The 17,389-nt window shown below is 43.5% G+C and overlaps 1 protein-coding gene across 11 annotated transcripts in view; it reads left to right on the top strand.

The window, feature by feature from the left end:
* The window catches only part of LOC108615683 (protein qui-1), a 61,233-nt gene that overhangs the window by 37,925 nt on the left and 5,919 nt on the right, over window positions 1-17,389 (top strand). For all 11 annotated transcript variants that reach the window (XM_089469986.1, XM_089469984.1, XM_089469982.1 and 8 more), the window contains 10 exons: window positions 2,370-3,279; window positions 3,865-4,325; window positions 7,183-7,630; window positions 7,709-7,835; window positions 7,935-8,046; window positions 10,251-10,433; window positions 14,879-14,974; window positions 15,460-16,543; window positions 16,637-16,879; window positions 16,971-17,287. In XM_089469986.1, the coding sequence (XP_089326112.1) occupies window positions 2,370-3,279; window positions 3,865-4,325; window positions 7,183-7,630; window positions 7,709-7,835; window positions 7,935-8,046; window positions 10,251-10,433; window positions 14,879-14,974; window positions 15,460-16,543; window positions 16,637-16,879; window positions 16,971-17,287 (3,981 nt within the window). The remainder of the gene's footprint in view (window positions 1-2,369; window positions 3,280-3,864; window positions 4,326-7,182; window positions 7,631-7,708; window positions 7,836-7,934; window positions 8,047-10,250; window positions 10,434-14,878; window positions 14,975-15,459; window positions 16,544-16,636; window positions 16,880-16,970; window positions 17,288-17,389) is intronic.

Genomic DNA, 17,389 nt, shown 5'->3' with positions numbered 1-17,389 from the left:
GTTGATTTAGTGGCTAAGCCACAGCCAGTGCAGCGTTCCAATCAGATTTACAAAGCGAAAGCCTCTTATTGAAGCCAGAAATACACTTGAGCGTATATGTACACTGAGCGAAACGCAGAGAGTAAACAAGTTGAGCTTGTGAGGAAACTTTATGCAGGATGTGCTGGGATTTTGTTTGGCAATTAAAGTGGAGAAAGATTTGAGTAAAAAGATGACTTGAAACTATTGAAGCAAATGTTACACTGAGAGAAAAAGGCATGTTAAAAAAATATGTAAAAGAGTTACTCATTAAATTAAGGCATACACGGAAAGAAATGCCAGCCAGATTAGTTTATTGAATAAAGGACATTACTTACAAAAATTGAACTGAAACTTGAGAAGAGTTAGATATATATCCTAGAGATTTTACTCAGATAAAATTTAACTGCTATGGGACCATTGTGAGGTTAAGTTTACTTAAACTTAATATCAATTTAATATCAAAGGGTTATTTTACAATCAGAAAAGAACAGAAAAGAATATGAGAAAAAATAATTCTAAAGTTTATTCAAACTAAACGTGACTATGCGTATGCACTGCAAAAAATGCTGAGTTTGTTGAACATGAAAAATGAAAAATGACAAATAAAGCATGCAAAAGTAAAAAAATAGCAAGAGAAGGAATTACGCTTAGCTCTGAACTATAAACTAAACGTGACTGCGTGTACACTGAGAGAAAAAATAAAAACAGCAACTACAGCTTAATGAACGAGCTGATGAAAAGTTCAATTAGTTCAAGCTTATTGAAGCTAAACGTGACTGGCCATACACTGAGAGAAAATCGGCAATACTTATGTCAAATAAATAAGTAGCTTACACAGCTGCTCTACAGCTGATGAAAGCAGAGGATTAAGCATAGTGCCCGTTGAAGTTAATACAAACTAAGAGTGAATGGCTCTACACAGAGAGAAATGTGGTGCTAATTGTGGCTTTCACAGTTGGCCAAAGAACAGCAGCTGGAACTTGAGGCTGCAAGAGGATTAGGAATTCAATTAGTTCAAGTATATTTAAACTAAACGTGACTAGCCATACACTGAGCGAAATGTTGTGGCCGATTCGTTTCACTGAATATTGCAAGCGCAGCTGCTGAGTGCAAGCTCAGCTGCTTGAACTTGTCCATGGTGAGGGATTAAAAACAACTTTGCAGTTTGCCTCAAGCCACATGTGGGTGCTTATACACTGAAAGAAATGTTGTTCGATTTGTGATTTTAATTAACTGTAGGTAAAGCTGAAGTAAAGGCAAAGTTTTGTTGAATTGTTGGGATATTTGTGTAGTGCCAGCTGTCTCCTGCTTCCTCCCACCCTCTCTCTCTCTCAAACTCCCTTTGCAATACACTGCAATAACTTTATGTAAATTTGAAAAGGTCTTCAGTTTTTGTTTAAAATTGAGTGCACAACTTAACTTTATTATAATAATTAGCTTTTAGCATGAGGCCAAAGTAAGGGAAGAATAAAACTTCAAGAACTGCTGTCCACTCGAGTCGCTCGGCTTTGAGGGCTTAACTCATGCCTTAGTTGTGCAGTGTATGCATGAGCTGCCTTTGGACGGCTTAGACAGAGCTAAAGATGAAACTGAAGGGGACTCGAGAGAGCATCAAGTGTGAGTGTGTGTGTGTGAGTGTGGATGGTGTCTACTTGTTAGTGGTAAATATGCCAGTGCCAGGCCAGTGCCAGTGAATGAGAGCACGTAGAACCACAAGGATGCTGCCAGAGGATGGGGATGAGGATGTCAGTGACAGCAGCTCAGCTCAGCAGGTGGCACACTGTCAGCAGCGCAGGTAAACAAAGTTACAAACAAACACACATCGAGACAGAGGGCGCTTTATAGGAAAGACAGGCAGACAGACGGGCGGCAGCGGATGATACTTTGGCATAATATATGCCCCGGTCAGGAAACGAGAAGCGAACTTTTAGTGCTGATGCTGCTCCTGCTGCTGCTCCTCCTCCTGTTGATACTGCTCCTGCTCCTGCTGCTGCTCCTCCTGCTGCTCCTGCTGCTCCTGCTGCTCCTGCTGCTCGTTCTCCTGCTGCTGCTGCTCCTCCTGCTCCTCCTGGTGCTCCTGCTGCTGCTGCTGCTCCTGCTGCTACTGCTCCTGCTGCTGCTGCTGCTCCTCCTGCTCCTCCTGCTGCTCGTTCTCCTGCTGCTCCTGCTCCTCCTACTCCTCCTGCTGCTGCTGCTGACAAGCGTCAATTGGCATGGGTGAACTGGACACGTCAAGTGTCCAATTTTCGCTGCTGATTGTTGACTATTTGAATCCCATTTAGTAATGACTGCCAACCACAGAGACAGAGACGGAGACACTAATGGTCCCATTCTCTCTCCCCGCATAGGAAATCTTTCACGAGCATGCCACACATTTGCGCATACTGCGCGAGCATACGGAACGTGTGGCCCTCTTGGAGTCGCGTGTGCCGGCCCAGTTGCGGCAGAATTTGATGGCGAATTTCAGGAATGGCAGCCGACATGCACCGTACTTTATATGCGGCGCCCATGGCAGCGGCAAGAGTGCGTTGATTAGCGCCCTCTATGGGCAGGTGTCGGGCTGGTTTAGCTCGACGCGCGTGCATCGGGTGATACGGTTCGCCAAGGCCACGCCCCGTTCGGCATACAATTTGGAATTGTTGCGCGTCATCTGCCAGCAGATTTCGATCATCTTCAACATACCCGAGGGCTACTTACCCAAGGACGCCTCCTTCGATCCGCTGTACATTAGCAACTGGTTTCAGAATCTGTTGCGCCGCATCGAGGACATGAACAATGATGTGCTGTTCCTATTCATTGATGATCTGCATCTGCTGAATCCGCTGGACTGTGACATTGTTGCGGCTCTCTCCTGGCTGCCCACATCGCTGCCCTGGAACGTGCAGATCATCTGCAGCTCGACCACGCCCGTCGAACAGCTCAAGTTCACGCCCATGCAGCGCGATCGCTTCAAGTCAGCGGAATATCAATTCGTGCTCTCCCACGAGGCAAATGCCACGCAGCTGCAGAAGCCAGAGGAATGTCCACCGGACGTCGACTTTGTCACCTATGTGGAGCAGCAGTTCGACGAGCTGGAGCAGCAGTACGGCCGCCAGGCGGTGGCCAGCCTGGCCGCCTACATCACCTGCTCGGAGTACGGCCTGACCGAGACGGAGCTGCTGGAGCTGCTGATGCCCACCGACGATCCCGAATCGCTAATCGATACGCACAATGGACACTTTAGCTTCGCCAGCTTCAAGAAGATACACAAGCAAATGGGTAAGAGAAGAATCGAAAAATATATATAAATCGTGAAATAAGGATAATCGATCGATGTATCTGTCAATGTGATTGAGAATCGATGTATCTGTATTTGTTTGAATTTGTATATATCTTGAAATCCATATCTCTGTATATCTGATATATCTAGATATATATATGTATATATGTATATTTCTATATATATCTATCTCTACCTATCTATCTATCTATGCATCTCTATCTATCTATCATCTATCTATCTATCTATCTATCTAACTATCCATCTATCCATCTATCTGTCCATCTATTTATCTATCTAAGTATGTGTATATCTATCTTTCTATATAACTATCTATCTGTCTATCTATGTATCTATTTATCTATCTATCTATCCATCTATCTATTCATATATTTATCTACCCATATATCTATCTATCTATCTATTTATCTATATATCCATCTATCTATCCATCTATCTATCCATCTATCTATCCATCTTTCTATCCATCTATGTATCTATTTATCTATCCATTTATTTTATCTAGCTGTTTGTCTATCTATCAACTACATATAACATCTTTCCCTTATCCTCCTTATCTATAGATAAACGATTGTTGCTGCACGATAAAATCATGTCCGGCAAGGTGCTTTTACAGTGGCGTCACAACTATTGTGCCAGCCTCGCCAAGCAACGGTATATGGACGTGGAGCGCACACGCAGCCTGCACATGGAGCTGGCCAATTTGTTTTTCCCACAGGACGAGGACGAGAGCACGTTGGAGAACGACTCGACCAGAAGCGATACAAAGTCTGTCATCAGCTTGAGGGAGCGTGAGCCGCAGCACAAGGACAAGGAACGTGAGAAGGATAACGTTTCGGCTGGCCGTAAATCATCGTCAACGCATCACAACGACGACACATCCACCTTTTACAATCCCATTGCCGCCGATGTGTCGTACAGCATGCGGCACGTCGAGGAGAGCTGGCATCATCTGATGCGGTCCGATGACACGACGCGCTTCAAGCAAATCGCAGTCTGCAATTTTGATTTCCTGCTCGCGGCGGTAAGTTGACAGCCAGCCCGACCCCTGCCCTGCCCTGCCCTGCCACAAGCTACCCATCTATTCATTAGCTACAATCTTAACGAGCAGTCGCAATTAGCTACGCCGTGCGGAAATTAGTTTTGCAGCGAGAGCAGCGAAATGCCTCTGCGATCAACGCAATTTACACCATTGTCACAAGCCAACAACAACAACAACAATGACAGCTACAACAACAACAACAACAACAAAATCTGCAATCAACTTGTCTAATAAACTTTTAAACATGCCATCAAATCGAAACAATCTGAGCCGCCCTCCCCTCTCCCTCCGTCCCATTCGCTCCAACTATTTGCGCTTAAAGTTTTACAGGCTAACTTAAGGCTCATATCTTTTAGTTATGCTTCATAAATTCTGATTCGATTTAACAGTTACAAAACTGTTTGCAATTTGTGATAAAGCATCAATAGCTGAGACGTTACCGTTATTTAGACAAATGCAATTTGAGCAACTTTTCGCCTATCTGCTTTATCTATATAATCAATCCATTAAATATTTAAACGAAGAAGTTTTCTTGACAAGAAGAAGAAGTTTTCTTTAAGCTTTTGCTATGGATACGTTTGACGTTTTCTTATTCTTATTAGATTAGATTGAGTGAATCTTTCATGAAAATGTTCATATTTATACTGCAAATTTAAAATGGAATAGTTGACTTTTAGAAGTATACAGATATATGATATATATTACTAGACTTTTTAACTGTTCATGCATAAGTCTGGCTGAGCTCATCAATCTCAGTATTAGTAGATATAAAAAAAAAAAATACTGAACATAAAACTCCTATTCGCATTAATTAAAGCTTAGCGCATTTCTAGCCAAAAAAAAAAAAAAGCTAAAGCCATAAAGCAGCGGAGCTCAGCTGCAATTATCTCTCAGTTGTCCAGCTGCTGAGAATTCTCAAATTGCAGCACAGAATGCTGCATTATGGCTAAAAACAATGGGCTGACAGGTCCAGCAAGGGACAGCCTGGGACAGCCTGGGACAGCCTGGAACAGCTGGCAACGTCATTTGGTGTTTAATTGTTTAAAATGTCATCATTCATTATGAAAGTTGTTCGTGCGGAAATTGCGCCGAATCGCGCTGCACAGCCGCTGAAATTGGCAGAGTTTTCCGTGAATTTTTCCAGCTTTGTTTTTTTTTTGCTAGACAAGGGACTGTCGGACATGATTATTTAAGCAGCTTTTATGCTGGCAAATCGAATTAAGCCAAGCAAAAAGTGCCGAGTTTTACAACGAATTTATCGCTGCTTGACAGATGAAATATGCATTTGCCCATAAATTGTTGGCCGACATCGAAAATAAATGCAATTCATGCGAATATATGCAAAATATGTGCAGTTAAATGTTGGCCAACAAAAAATGAAAGAGAACGAGGCGAAAGATAGCTGGAATCGGAAATATGCTGAGCTCAATGGCATATGAAAAATGATGCCCTGTGACACTGTTGCAGCTGCTGCAAGCCCGACACGTGCCACAATTTCGGCAGCTCTCAACAGCAAGTTGTGTAGGTGTGTGTGTGTGCATGTGTATGTGTGGGTGTGTGTTGCAAGCTGACCTGCTTTCCAATTAAGCGAATGCATAAAAGTGCTGCCGTTGCAGCTGCAACTTGATTTAATTAACATTTTGGCGAAGCCCCCCAAACTCGCCCGAAGGTCAGCGGCTAAAAATGCTTCCATATTTTGCAACTTTGTGTGAAAACTTTCAAACTGGGCTTACGAATTTGTCAGTTTGCCCGCTTTGATCGGCCATTTGTTTTGGGCAACACAAAATCAACTGAAAGGGAAGCAATAAAGTTGGCTGTTATTTCTATGCAAGTTTGTGCAATTGATATTAAATAAATAGAACTGAAAATACCTCTATATAAATTGAACAATTTCAAGTTGTGAATAAATAAAATAATTTAAGAATATAGTTGACTTGATACGAGATTATTGACAGATTTTAAAGTTTTGACTTGGATGATATAAATATTTTTACAAATTAAAAAAAATGATTGAAATTAAAAATACTTCAATATAATTGATAGATTCGAGCTATGAATAAATAACTTAAATAATTGAATAATACAGTTGACTTGATTCGAAGCGGATTGTTGTTGTAGTTAGGTCTAGTCATTCGGTAATTCACTAACAAAATTATTAAAGCGATAGCCCATGATGCGTATACGTAATATTTCCATATGAAATGTATACGTAATATGAAAATTTCAGTTTAAATACCAAAGTGAACAATTTGTAGTTGATTGTGCACTTTGGTATTTATATATATACGTATACGTAATATTTAACTAACTTCCACTGGCTCAAGCAAATACAATGCGTATACGTAATATCCAAGCTTGGCATAATAAAGCATCAACATCTCGTATAGCGACTATTCTTAATATTTTATAAAGCTAAATTACAAGTGAATACAATGCGTATACTTAATATTGAAATATTCAAGCATAGCATAATAAAGCCACCATCGTCGCGCACATCTCACACACAAAATGTTCGTAACTTAAAGCTAAATTAGAAGCGAATACAATGCGTATACTTAATATTCATGCGGCTGCCCAGACATTAAACATTTTTGCGGCGCATTACCAGGGCGTATGCGCAATATGCGTGCAGCTGTTTAGATATGCCAAATAACACAAGGCGTATACGTAATATTGCCTCTGCTCATTATTAGTACACACACACACACAGCATATACACACATATTTACATATACACACATATTTACATATATATAGAATTTATATATAAGCCACCCGGCCACTAGGCGTATACGTAACATGCTAATTCATGCCACAATTTGGCATTGGGCTATTGCAGGTGCAAACGGTATCGATTAGCTACCTCCGCTGCCTAATCGAGCACGTGCGCTGCTACATTCTGGATCGTGACATCGAGCTCATTTACTACACCATACGCAAGTCGAGCGACGTCCTCACCCGCGATCCCATGCAGCTGGGCTCCCAGCTGGTCTCCTGGCTGCGGCCCATCGGGGAGCACGACGACGACGACAACTCGCTGCTGAGCATGACGGTGCGCTCGGCGACGGCCTGGTGCGACGGCTACGCTGTCCCGCTGCTGGTACCGCTCACCGGCTGGCTGCCCGCGCCGCTGCCCTCCCAGATACGCACCATGACGGTGACCGGTACGGGCGTCATACGCGCCGTCTGCCTGGCGCCCTCGCGCCAGCACCTGATATTGGCCACCAACTCGGGCGACGTCCAGCAGTGGCACATCATGAGCAACTCGCTGGAGCATACGTACAAGGGTAAGTGTGTCATTAAGGGTGCTGCCATTAGACGAGCTAATCATCATCATCTTCATCATCATCATCATCATCATACAGGACACACGGCGGCAGTCACGTGCCTGCTGGTGGCGCCCCAGCAATCGCAGCTCCTGCTGACCGGCTCCGAGGACTCGACCGTATTGGTGTGGCACGTGTCGCTGCGCGAAAGACGAGCGCACATTAAGTGAGTGCACAGCTCTGACCTTGCCGAATCGGCTGCCTAATCGGCTTTCATTTTACCTCTCCCTCTCTCTTTCTCCCTCTCTCTCCCACTTCCTTGCAGAGCTCACACGGCGGCCATAACGGGCGTCGCAGCTGGCGTCAATAACACGCTGATCATTAGCAGCAGCGACGATGCAACAATTGCCATCACAGACCTGGCCAGCGGCAAATTGGTAAGTGTACCCCACCCCCCCATCTCATGTGTCCCCTCTCCCCGCTCCCTATTTAAATAGATATTTACAGGCAGCCAAGCTAAAGGCCAAAGCCTTAATTGAATACCATTTGGCATTTAGCTTAAATACGCACACATTTGCAGAACAGAGCCATAATGTTAGCTCGAAAATGTTAAAGTCTTAAATGCATTTGGCTGTCGCCTAATTGCGCGACCGCGACGCGATCCACAGCAAACAAACCGCATTAATTTGCATAATTCCTTGCCTTTGCGCCAAACGAGGTCGTAATCACAGTTACTACACACGCACACACACATGTGTCTCTCTCGCTCTGTGTATGTGTGTGTGGCTAGTGTGCTGCCAGCTGCTGTACCCTATATCATAGTTAGAGTCACAAAAGGTTGATTTATGTTTGCATACGCTTAAGACTTTTTGTTTAACTTCAGATTAGTTTAGCTGAGCTTGGGTTTTGTTTGGGCTTACAGTATGTGAATGTAATTAACATATTTGTTAGCTAGCAACAGACTTACCTTATGTTAGGCAGCTGTTAGAAATTTTCTCATTTTCTTGTATTCTAATTTTAGATTCTAGTTTTTGAAAATTAATTTTAAATCAAATATTAAATATGGATTTTTAAAATTTGTATAAAAATTTGTATAGGTATAAGATTAATATATTTTTTAGGTCATGGCAGTTCCATATTAAGCTATTTATATTGTAACATTCTCTTTTGATTACTCTCTTAAGCAGTTGCTATGCAATCTTTTCCTTTGTCTACTCTGTTATTTAGCTGTTATTTAGCTCTTGCTGTTGTCAATCTGTTATAGACTTTTCTGTTGTCTCTTTAGCGAATGCTTACAATAATATAATTAAAATACTTAACTAAATATATTGAATAACATAATATGTTAACTTGCTGTTAGCGCTTTGTCTCTATTCCATTTCCTCTGTTATCAGCATACTAACTCAGCTCCTGTTAGTTAACAGCGTAACTTCTGGTCGATTAGCTCTTTGCTAGCGCCCTGCTACTAGTTAAACATGAATTTGTGTTTGTTTGTGGCATGCCTGACAAATGAAGCGGCACACACAGCGGCCGAAAAGCGCCTGCCTATGCCCATGTAACCATAAATCATATTATGCTGAAATTTCGCACATGTCCACACCCACACACACGCACACGCACACGCACACAGGAGCTGGCACATTAAACTGTGATTAACTACAATGCAATGTTTGCATATAAAGTGCGGCTGGGCATGTCCTTGGACCTCCTGGTTTGCTTCTACACAGCCACACACTCTCACACACATGCATACACACACACTTTTGCACACATATATAATTTAGATTTATTGCCACTTGCTGGGCGCAAAAAAGAAAAAATGAATGAATGTCGACTAGCATATTTTAAAAAGCCAATTTCGCTGACTGCCACAGAATTTGAAAGCTAGTCAAGTGCAGATTTTACACTTAACATGTGGCATGACGCGGCAGACAGCATAGCAGAGCAGAGCTCAGACGTCGACACATGCGAAGCACACCAAATTACAGGCGCTTATTAAATTAATTACAATATTAAGTATACGCCATGTACGCAGAGTCATGATGGCTGCTGGCTGCTGTCTGCTTTCATGTTGCTGTCGCTGCTTTTCGCATTTTCGAGTTGTTGCTGTTTTTTACGTATATATAAATATGTATATATAATTTTTTTTATTTTTTTTTTTTATTTTCTTTTTTTTTTTTTTTTTTGGGGTAATTTATCAAAGTTTTGGCATTTCTGTGTGACTTTCGACTCGCATATACACACCTAGCGTAAGCTCTGGAGTGAAGGGGGTGGGCTGGGGGTTAGGGTGCTAGAGAGCGGACAGCTGTGGGTCTGGGGCTGGAGCTGGCAACGTTTGCTCGAGCACATTGTCAACATCGCATGCCAAACGGTAATTAACTTAATGCATACAAAGTGTGCCACACACGCAGGCAGGCAGAGAAATACACACACACACACACAGCTACACAGCTACACAGCCACACTTAAATATAGCTGTGACAGCTTCACATGTGTCACGCCAGCCTTTTCAGCCCCTGCCTCCCTCAGCTGACCTCGCGCGCCATTTGCTTAAATCAACTTCAATCGAACCATAAAAACTCGATTGCATTCAGTGAGCTCATCTAATAGTTGTTGTTTTCAACGTTGATCTGATTTACAGGTGCATCGCATCACCTTCCATCGTGGCCCAGTTACGGGCATCCTGGTCGCCGGCGCCTGCGATGTGCTCATCTCGAGCAGCCACGACAAGAACATCTGCGTGTGGGATCTGGAGAACTACGCCTTATTGAATACCATGCAAATGACTAGCTCGGTGCTGCGCATCGACATCTCCTGCAATTCGGTAAGTACGGCCATAACTTAGAGAACTTGCTGCAGTCAGAGCCATGCCTGACAAATGCCCTCCACTTATGATGTCTATGCCATGCAGGCGCACTCATAAATCCAGTTGATATATGCCGAGCAGTTTCCAGCCAGACTGTGTGGAAACGCATTGGCCAGAGAAGGCCTAATCGGACATGCAAGCAAATAAACCATAAACTAGTTGACAGCACAATCGAGATTGAGTTAGACCTAAATTGAAAAGTATTTTCAGATTTTAGAGAAAAGATATATTAGAGTAGAAAGTGAAAAGGAATTTGCAATTATTTTATTTATTTAAATGACTTTTATATAACCTATAACTCAATTGCATATGGCCTATGAGGACAAGAGATAGAGATACATATAATTTGAAAAGTATTTTATCGTGTTAGAGAAAAAATAGATTTTTTTTATATTAAAAAAAAAAAATATTTTATATATTTTATAAATATTTTTTTTTTTTTATTATTTATTATTATGAAGTAGAGAAACTGTACATCAAAAAATAAAACAATGGGCAAGAAAGTTTTCATGCCGTTGCTTTAGGCAAACTACACAAAGGATCGACTTCTACTATAAAATTTGCTAATGAATTTTATATTCAATTACCCTAAAGACATAGACAATATTCTCAAGTTGGCAAATTTAATATTCAGATATGGCCATATACTATTTTTCTTACGCGAGTCAGGCCATCGCATATGCGTGGCTCATGCAGGGGTTCTATTTATTTGAAAATGCATTTCAAATGAAATAATAAAAAATGCTATATACTTGGCTCAGATGGCAACTGGAAACCGTTGCTTTTTATGTCCTGAGCGCAATGAAAATGTGAATTCAGTTTATTATGGCTTTGTGAAAACGTATGAAACCGCCAGCAGGAGGCAACACAAGGCGTATACTTATTTTCGAGCAGGAGGACGAGCTGATGTCTATCTAGCCATGGCTGTCTGCTAGTCTGTTTGCCTGTTAGACGTTCCATATGTTTATTAAATAATTTGAATATCAGTTTAGGGTATCCAATAGTCGCTTACATCACTTCAGGCAGCCTTGCTCATCTTGAGATATATTGAGCAAGAAAATTCTTTAAATAATTTAAAGAAATGATAGACAAGTTTCAGTTTCTTTCAGCAATTTAATTTGATTATTTCGAGCAATCAATATATCTGATTTAATTTGAGATATATTCGGGTACGATGATAAATACGTATAATATAAAATAAAGTAACGGAATTTTTTATACGGAAAATCTTTAGTTAAATGTATAATAATACTTCTAAGCGTAATATATCTAAAAATAAATTCTATACAATTTATATTCCCCTAAATAATTTCAAGCTGAATCTTTGTTATTCATATGCATAGTTGATAGTCCTGTTGCTCTATATAATAATAAATTTTTTTAGCTTCTATGTATATATAAGCATTAGGAGGTTTCCAAGATTCTTGTTGAAATGAAACCAAAAATTAATGTTTAGGTCTTATAAAAAAATGTAATTATCTGTCTTATTCTCTCTCATTCTTCCTGTCTGTCTCTGGCTATAAACAATTATTATCTAAAGAAAAAAAATAAATTCAGCTACTCATATATAATTGAGCGAGTTTTATATGCAGACATACCTGCATACATATATACACATCAGGATAAATAAATTTCAATGCTGCTTTATCTCTTTTAGGCTGCTTTGAGCAGAACAATTAGCAGCTAAAATTCCCCATGAATTTCGTCAGCCTATTTATGTGGATTATTAAATTCTGCAATAATATTCAATGCATTCCATTTGTGGAGCGCTGTGAGCGCTTTAAGGCCATAAAGGATTTGTGCCGATTATAAGTATGGCAGCTGCGTGTGTGTGTTGGCCAAATAGCAAAAATGACAGAAATCTCTATTTTAGCCAAGAATTTCATGACAACAGCTCGATTCACTCTCTATCTGTCTCTCTCTTTATTTCTTTATCTGTGTGTGTGTTTAAAGCTGCATTTGATAGATACAGCTAGAAAAAGCATATAATAAAAATGCTAGAATATACAAATGTGCTTAAAGCAACGGCAGCCAAAGCTGAAACATGTCACAGCTTAATGGAGTGACTGTGGCAGGGACGGGGGCGGGGGAGTAGCGTCAGAGAGTGAGCTAGAGAAGCTGCAGCGGCAGCGGCAGCTCTGTCGTCTGCCTGGCGGGTGGATTCTAATAAGTGATTTTGGCTTAGAAGATCCGCATTACGAGGCAAATCCTTTGTTGTCAATCAGCTTGACAAAAAGCTGTAGCAACTGCTTCTGCTGCTAACTCGCTCGCTCTCTCTCTCTCTCTCTGTGTGTGTGTGTGTATTTGTGTCTATCAATATGTATTGCATACTTAGCAGCAATTTGGCACGCAAAACAATATCAATAGAGACGTCCTGTCAATGGTAACTATGGAGTATCTAGGGGCTAGGAAGTATCCTAGCTGCGCGACAATTGATGCATGTTTCAAGTGCCTCGCTGTCTGTGTGGGTGTTTGGGTGTGTGTGTGTGTGTGTGTGTGTGTGTGTGTGTGTGTGTGTGTGTGTGTGTGTGTGTGTGTGTGTGTGTGTGTGTGTGTGTGTGTGTGTGTGTGTGCGCCTCCTTTTCTCTCTGGCGACAGGCAACATTTGTGTAGCTAGGTGGATGCCTCAGGGCTTTAAAGCACATTCCATTCGCATCAGATAACGGGATGCTGATATTGGATACAGCAGCGTCACTTGAATTACCAAAAGCAGCGCCAGCCCAGGGCTTACTTATAGAGAGGGAAATCTACACACACACACACACACACACACACACACACATACACACTCTCTCGCTCTCTCCCCCTCTCTTTTACTCCTTCGCTCTCTCAATTAGACAGCTCGCATTGCGGTGTACTGTTGCCAAAAGTATAAGCAAAATTGTTGTTGGCCTTATCGCATTAAGCCAAAGTGCCGAAAATTGAACAAATTGGCTATAAGCACGTCGCTGATAACCGGCGTCTAAGCAGCTCGTTCGCGCACAAATTTCGAGCCTCAAAATTGAAACGTAATTTTACACACACACACATGAGACACTCCCATATATATGTGTGTGTGTGTGTGTGTGAGTGTTTATTATTGCCAGCTAGCCAGCCACTTGAGAGACAATTCCGTTATCCTGCCACGGCCAGGCGAGGCCAAACATTCTTTTCTGGCTCGTGGACGAATGGCGAATGGCAAATGGCAAACGGAAATCAACTTTCTTACACTTTAGCTTACATCCTGATGGCTTTGCGGCACGCTAAAGTCTCACTTCTTTTCCGCCCTCCCCTCGCGCTGCGCGTCTTCTGGCCGGGCTATTTCCCCTGAAAATTGAAATGTTGCAATGAGCCAAATGGCCCCTGCGACTGGCGTCCTTGTCATTTGCTTCAGCCTGACGACTTCTTCTTATTTCAATTCTCGTTGCTGTTGCTGTTGTTGTTGTTGTTGTTGTTGTTGTTGTTGGCATTTTTCAATTTCCCGACTCGCTGGAAATACTGCAGCCCAGCCTGCCTCAGTTGTTCCTGCTTCGCTTTTTTTCCTGCGAGCACACGGCGAGAAATTTATTAATATTTAAAAGCAATCAGAGGAGAGATAGGATGCTCACAAAAATGAAAAAAAAAAAAAATGAAATACGGAATAAAAGAAAAACAATATTCGATTTGGCGCTTTACCAGAAAAAAAAAAACTGAAATTTTAAATGTTTTATTTTTTATTTCAGATTCGTAAATTGAATTTGTTTGAGAAAGGATAAGAGTTATTCAATTTATATATATTATATATTTCAGTAGTAAGTTGGAAAATCTTAGGAAAGCGAGAAAAAATATAAAACGGAAAGAGTTGCAAAAAGAGGAGAGTAAATGCAAAAATAACAGCCAGAAACTGGGGGAGATATTGAGAATGAAGGAAAATAGGGGAAATACAAGTAAAACAGAGAGCAAGTAAAAAAAGTGGCAAAGAGGGAGAGAACTATAAGAAAAGATTGATAGAGAAGAAGGGAGAGTAGAAGAAATAAAGAAAGAGATCTGATAAATAGATAAATAAATGAATTAAATGAAATAGATCAAATAGATCTCACTAAGGAGAGTATTTCTATATTCCTTACTTCCATATTTCCATTTGCTATATTAAGCCAACCTAAGCACCCTTTTCGCTCAGTGTACCTTAACAAAAGTTTCCATTGCGGAATGCAATTTATTAATATTTGATTGGATAGGGCCAAACAGTATAAACAGAAGTGCGTGCAAGCAGACTAAAGAGTGAGAGAGACAGAGAGAGAGAGAGTAAGTGAGTGAGACAGACTGATTTAGCCGGGCTTTTGTCGCCATCAAATGGCAGGGAATGCATTAAAATGGCGTTGAAAATGTCAATTAAATGCGTTTAATACACATTGTCCTTTCGTCCTTTCGCCTTGCTGTTGCAGGTCTTTTTGCTGGCGCTCTGCGAGGATAATGCGCTCTACGTGCGCACCCTGGCCACCGGAAAGGAGCTGCACACGCTCAAGGGGCACAAATCGCGGGTGAGTAAGAGATATCTGTATCTATATCTAATCTATCGAGAGCTATATAAGCTATATCTATATCATTATAAGCGTATATCTATAGCGATATCTATCGAGAGCGAGAGCTAGTAGCGAGAGAATCGATAGCGAGAGCGGAGCGAGAGGCGAGGAGAGAGCAGAGCGAGAGAGAGAGCGAGAGCGATAGCGAGAGGAGCGAGAGCGGAGGAGCGAGATCGAGATCGAGAGCGATATCGAGAGCGAGAGCGAAGCGAGAGAGCGAGAGCGATAGCTATATCTAGATCGAGAGCGAGATCGAGAAGAGCGAGAGAGAGATCGATATCGAGATCATATCTAGAGATCATACTAAGCTTATCATATCAGCATATCTATAGCTATATCTATATCTATATCTATATCTAATCTATATCTATATCTATATCTATATCTATATCTATATCTATATCTATATCTATATCTATATCTATATCTCAACTAAACTGCAGGTCCGCAGCATTTGCATTGGCAAGGACAGCCAGCGGTGCGTGGTGGGGTGCGAGGACACGCGCGCCCTCATCTACGACATGCACTCGGGCAAATTGGTGCGCTCGATGCCGCCGAATCCGGGCCCGGTGACCGCCGTCTATGCCATGGACAACGACGACTTTGTGATCACCGTGGGCGGCAACAAGATCACGTTCTATTCGTTCCGCAACGAGGAGCTCTATGTGAACCCGTACTCGAGGCATCCGCGTCGCAAGCGCAGCCTCAAGCGCCACAACCAGGCGCAGCGGTCGCCCTCGACGACGCTGCCGCCGATCACCTGCTTCGACCTGTCGCGCGACTCGCAGCAGGTGGCCATTGCCTCCGGCCGGAGTGTGCACCTGATGCGCATCAATACGCCGGAGTACCAGAACACGCTGGAGGGGCACACCTGCGTGGTGAACTGCCTGAAGTTTGCGCCCAATGGCGAATTCCTGGCCACCGGCGGCGATGATCGTTTGGTCCAGGTGTGGAGCTTGGCGCTAGCCGAGATCACTCATACATTCAAGGGCCATGCGGCGCCCGTTATGCAGCTGGTCGTGCTGATGGACTCGCTGCGGGTCATCTCCACGGATCGCGAGTCCATGATGCTCGTCTGGATGGCCGACTCGGGCAATCTGCTGCAGACCATACAGGGCCCCTACAAGAATCTGGCGGCCACCAACAACATGCGCTTCGCTGTCTCCAGCAATGGCGACAACACGCTCAAGATCTGGTCCCTCACGCAGGAGGACGAGAAGTACTCCGTCTCGCACTCGGACGAGATCACCTGCTTCGAGATCAGCGCCGACAGCATGCACATTATCACCGGATCGAGGGATATGTCGCTCAAGGTCTGGCAGTCGATGGGCGGCAAGCTGAGCCAGGTGCTCGTCGGGCACAGCGATGCGGTCACCTGCGTCGCCGTCTCGGTGACCAACAAGACGCAAGTCATCTCCGGCTCCAAGGACATGAACCTAATCATATGGGATCTGCTCACCGGCGAGGAGGTGCACACGCTCGCTGGCCATCTGGGCGCCGTTATTGGCGTCAAGGTGTCTGCCGATGGTAAGCAGTGTGATGACACTCTACTCTACTCCCTTGCTGATGCCTACACTGCCACTCCCACTCCCACACCCCCTGGCTCTCCCCTCTTTGCAGGCTCCACGGCCGTGTCGGGCAGCGATGACAAGACTCTAATTGTCTGGGAGACAAAGCGCGGCCTGGCGCTCACCTCGCTGCAGATGCACGTGCCCTTCACCCACTTCGACATCAGCCTGGAGGTGTCGCGCGTGCTCGTCCAGCTGGTCGATAGCTACAATTTGCCAGTCATCTGCTTGCACAATACGCCGGCCCAATATGTCAAGCTGCCCACCTACTCCGGACCCAGCAAGGATGTGGAAGGTAAGGAGTGGAAATTGAAATGAAATTCCAATTTGAAGTGAGCTCATTCGCCTCCTCCTCCTCCTCCTGCTCCTGCTCCTACTCCTCTCAGATTTGCGTCCGCAGGGACCCAAGCGGCAGATGAAGCGCTTGCTGAAGAAGGAAGTCTCCCTGGACACGTACACCTGGCAGAAGAAGTACGGCCACCTGACCTCGTCGGTGATGATGGCCCAGGTGGACGAGCGGCTGAAGCGACGCTTCAGCGTCTCCGCCAGCATGGAGGAGATCTCGAAGATAGCCGAGACCAAGACGGGCGCCTCCCAGGCCAATCTGGGGCCCGAGCAGGCCGCCTTGGCCCAGTCGCAGCACTTCGATCAGCTGGAGGCGCTGTGGAACAAGCGCTCGCCGCCACGTCGACGCCACAATGCGGTAAGTTGAGCGGCGCCAGTCGAGGCCCCGTTAGCTGTGCCGTTGTCTGTGTGTAGTGCGTGTCACGGGCCGGCACGAGCCAGCTCACGAGCTGCTGGCTCC

The sequence above is a fragment of the Drosophila arizonae genome, chromosome 5, assembly GCF_054131065.1.
Source record: "Drosophila arizonae isolate 15081-1271.41 chromosome 5, UAZ_ARI_1.0, whole genome shotgun sequence".
Taxonomy (NCBI): domain Eukaryota; kingdom Metazoa; phylum Arthropoda; class Insecta; order Diptera; family Drosophilidae; genus Drosophila; species Drosophila arizonae.
The sequence above is the reverse complement of the archived record's forward strand: the minus strand, read 5'-3'. Positions and strand labels throughout refer to the sequence as shown.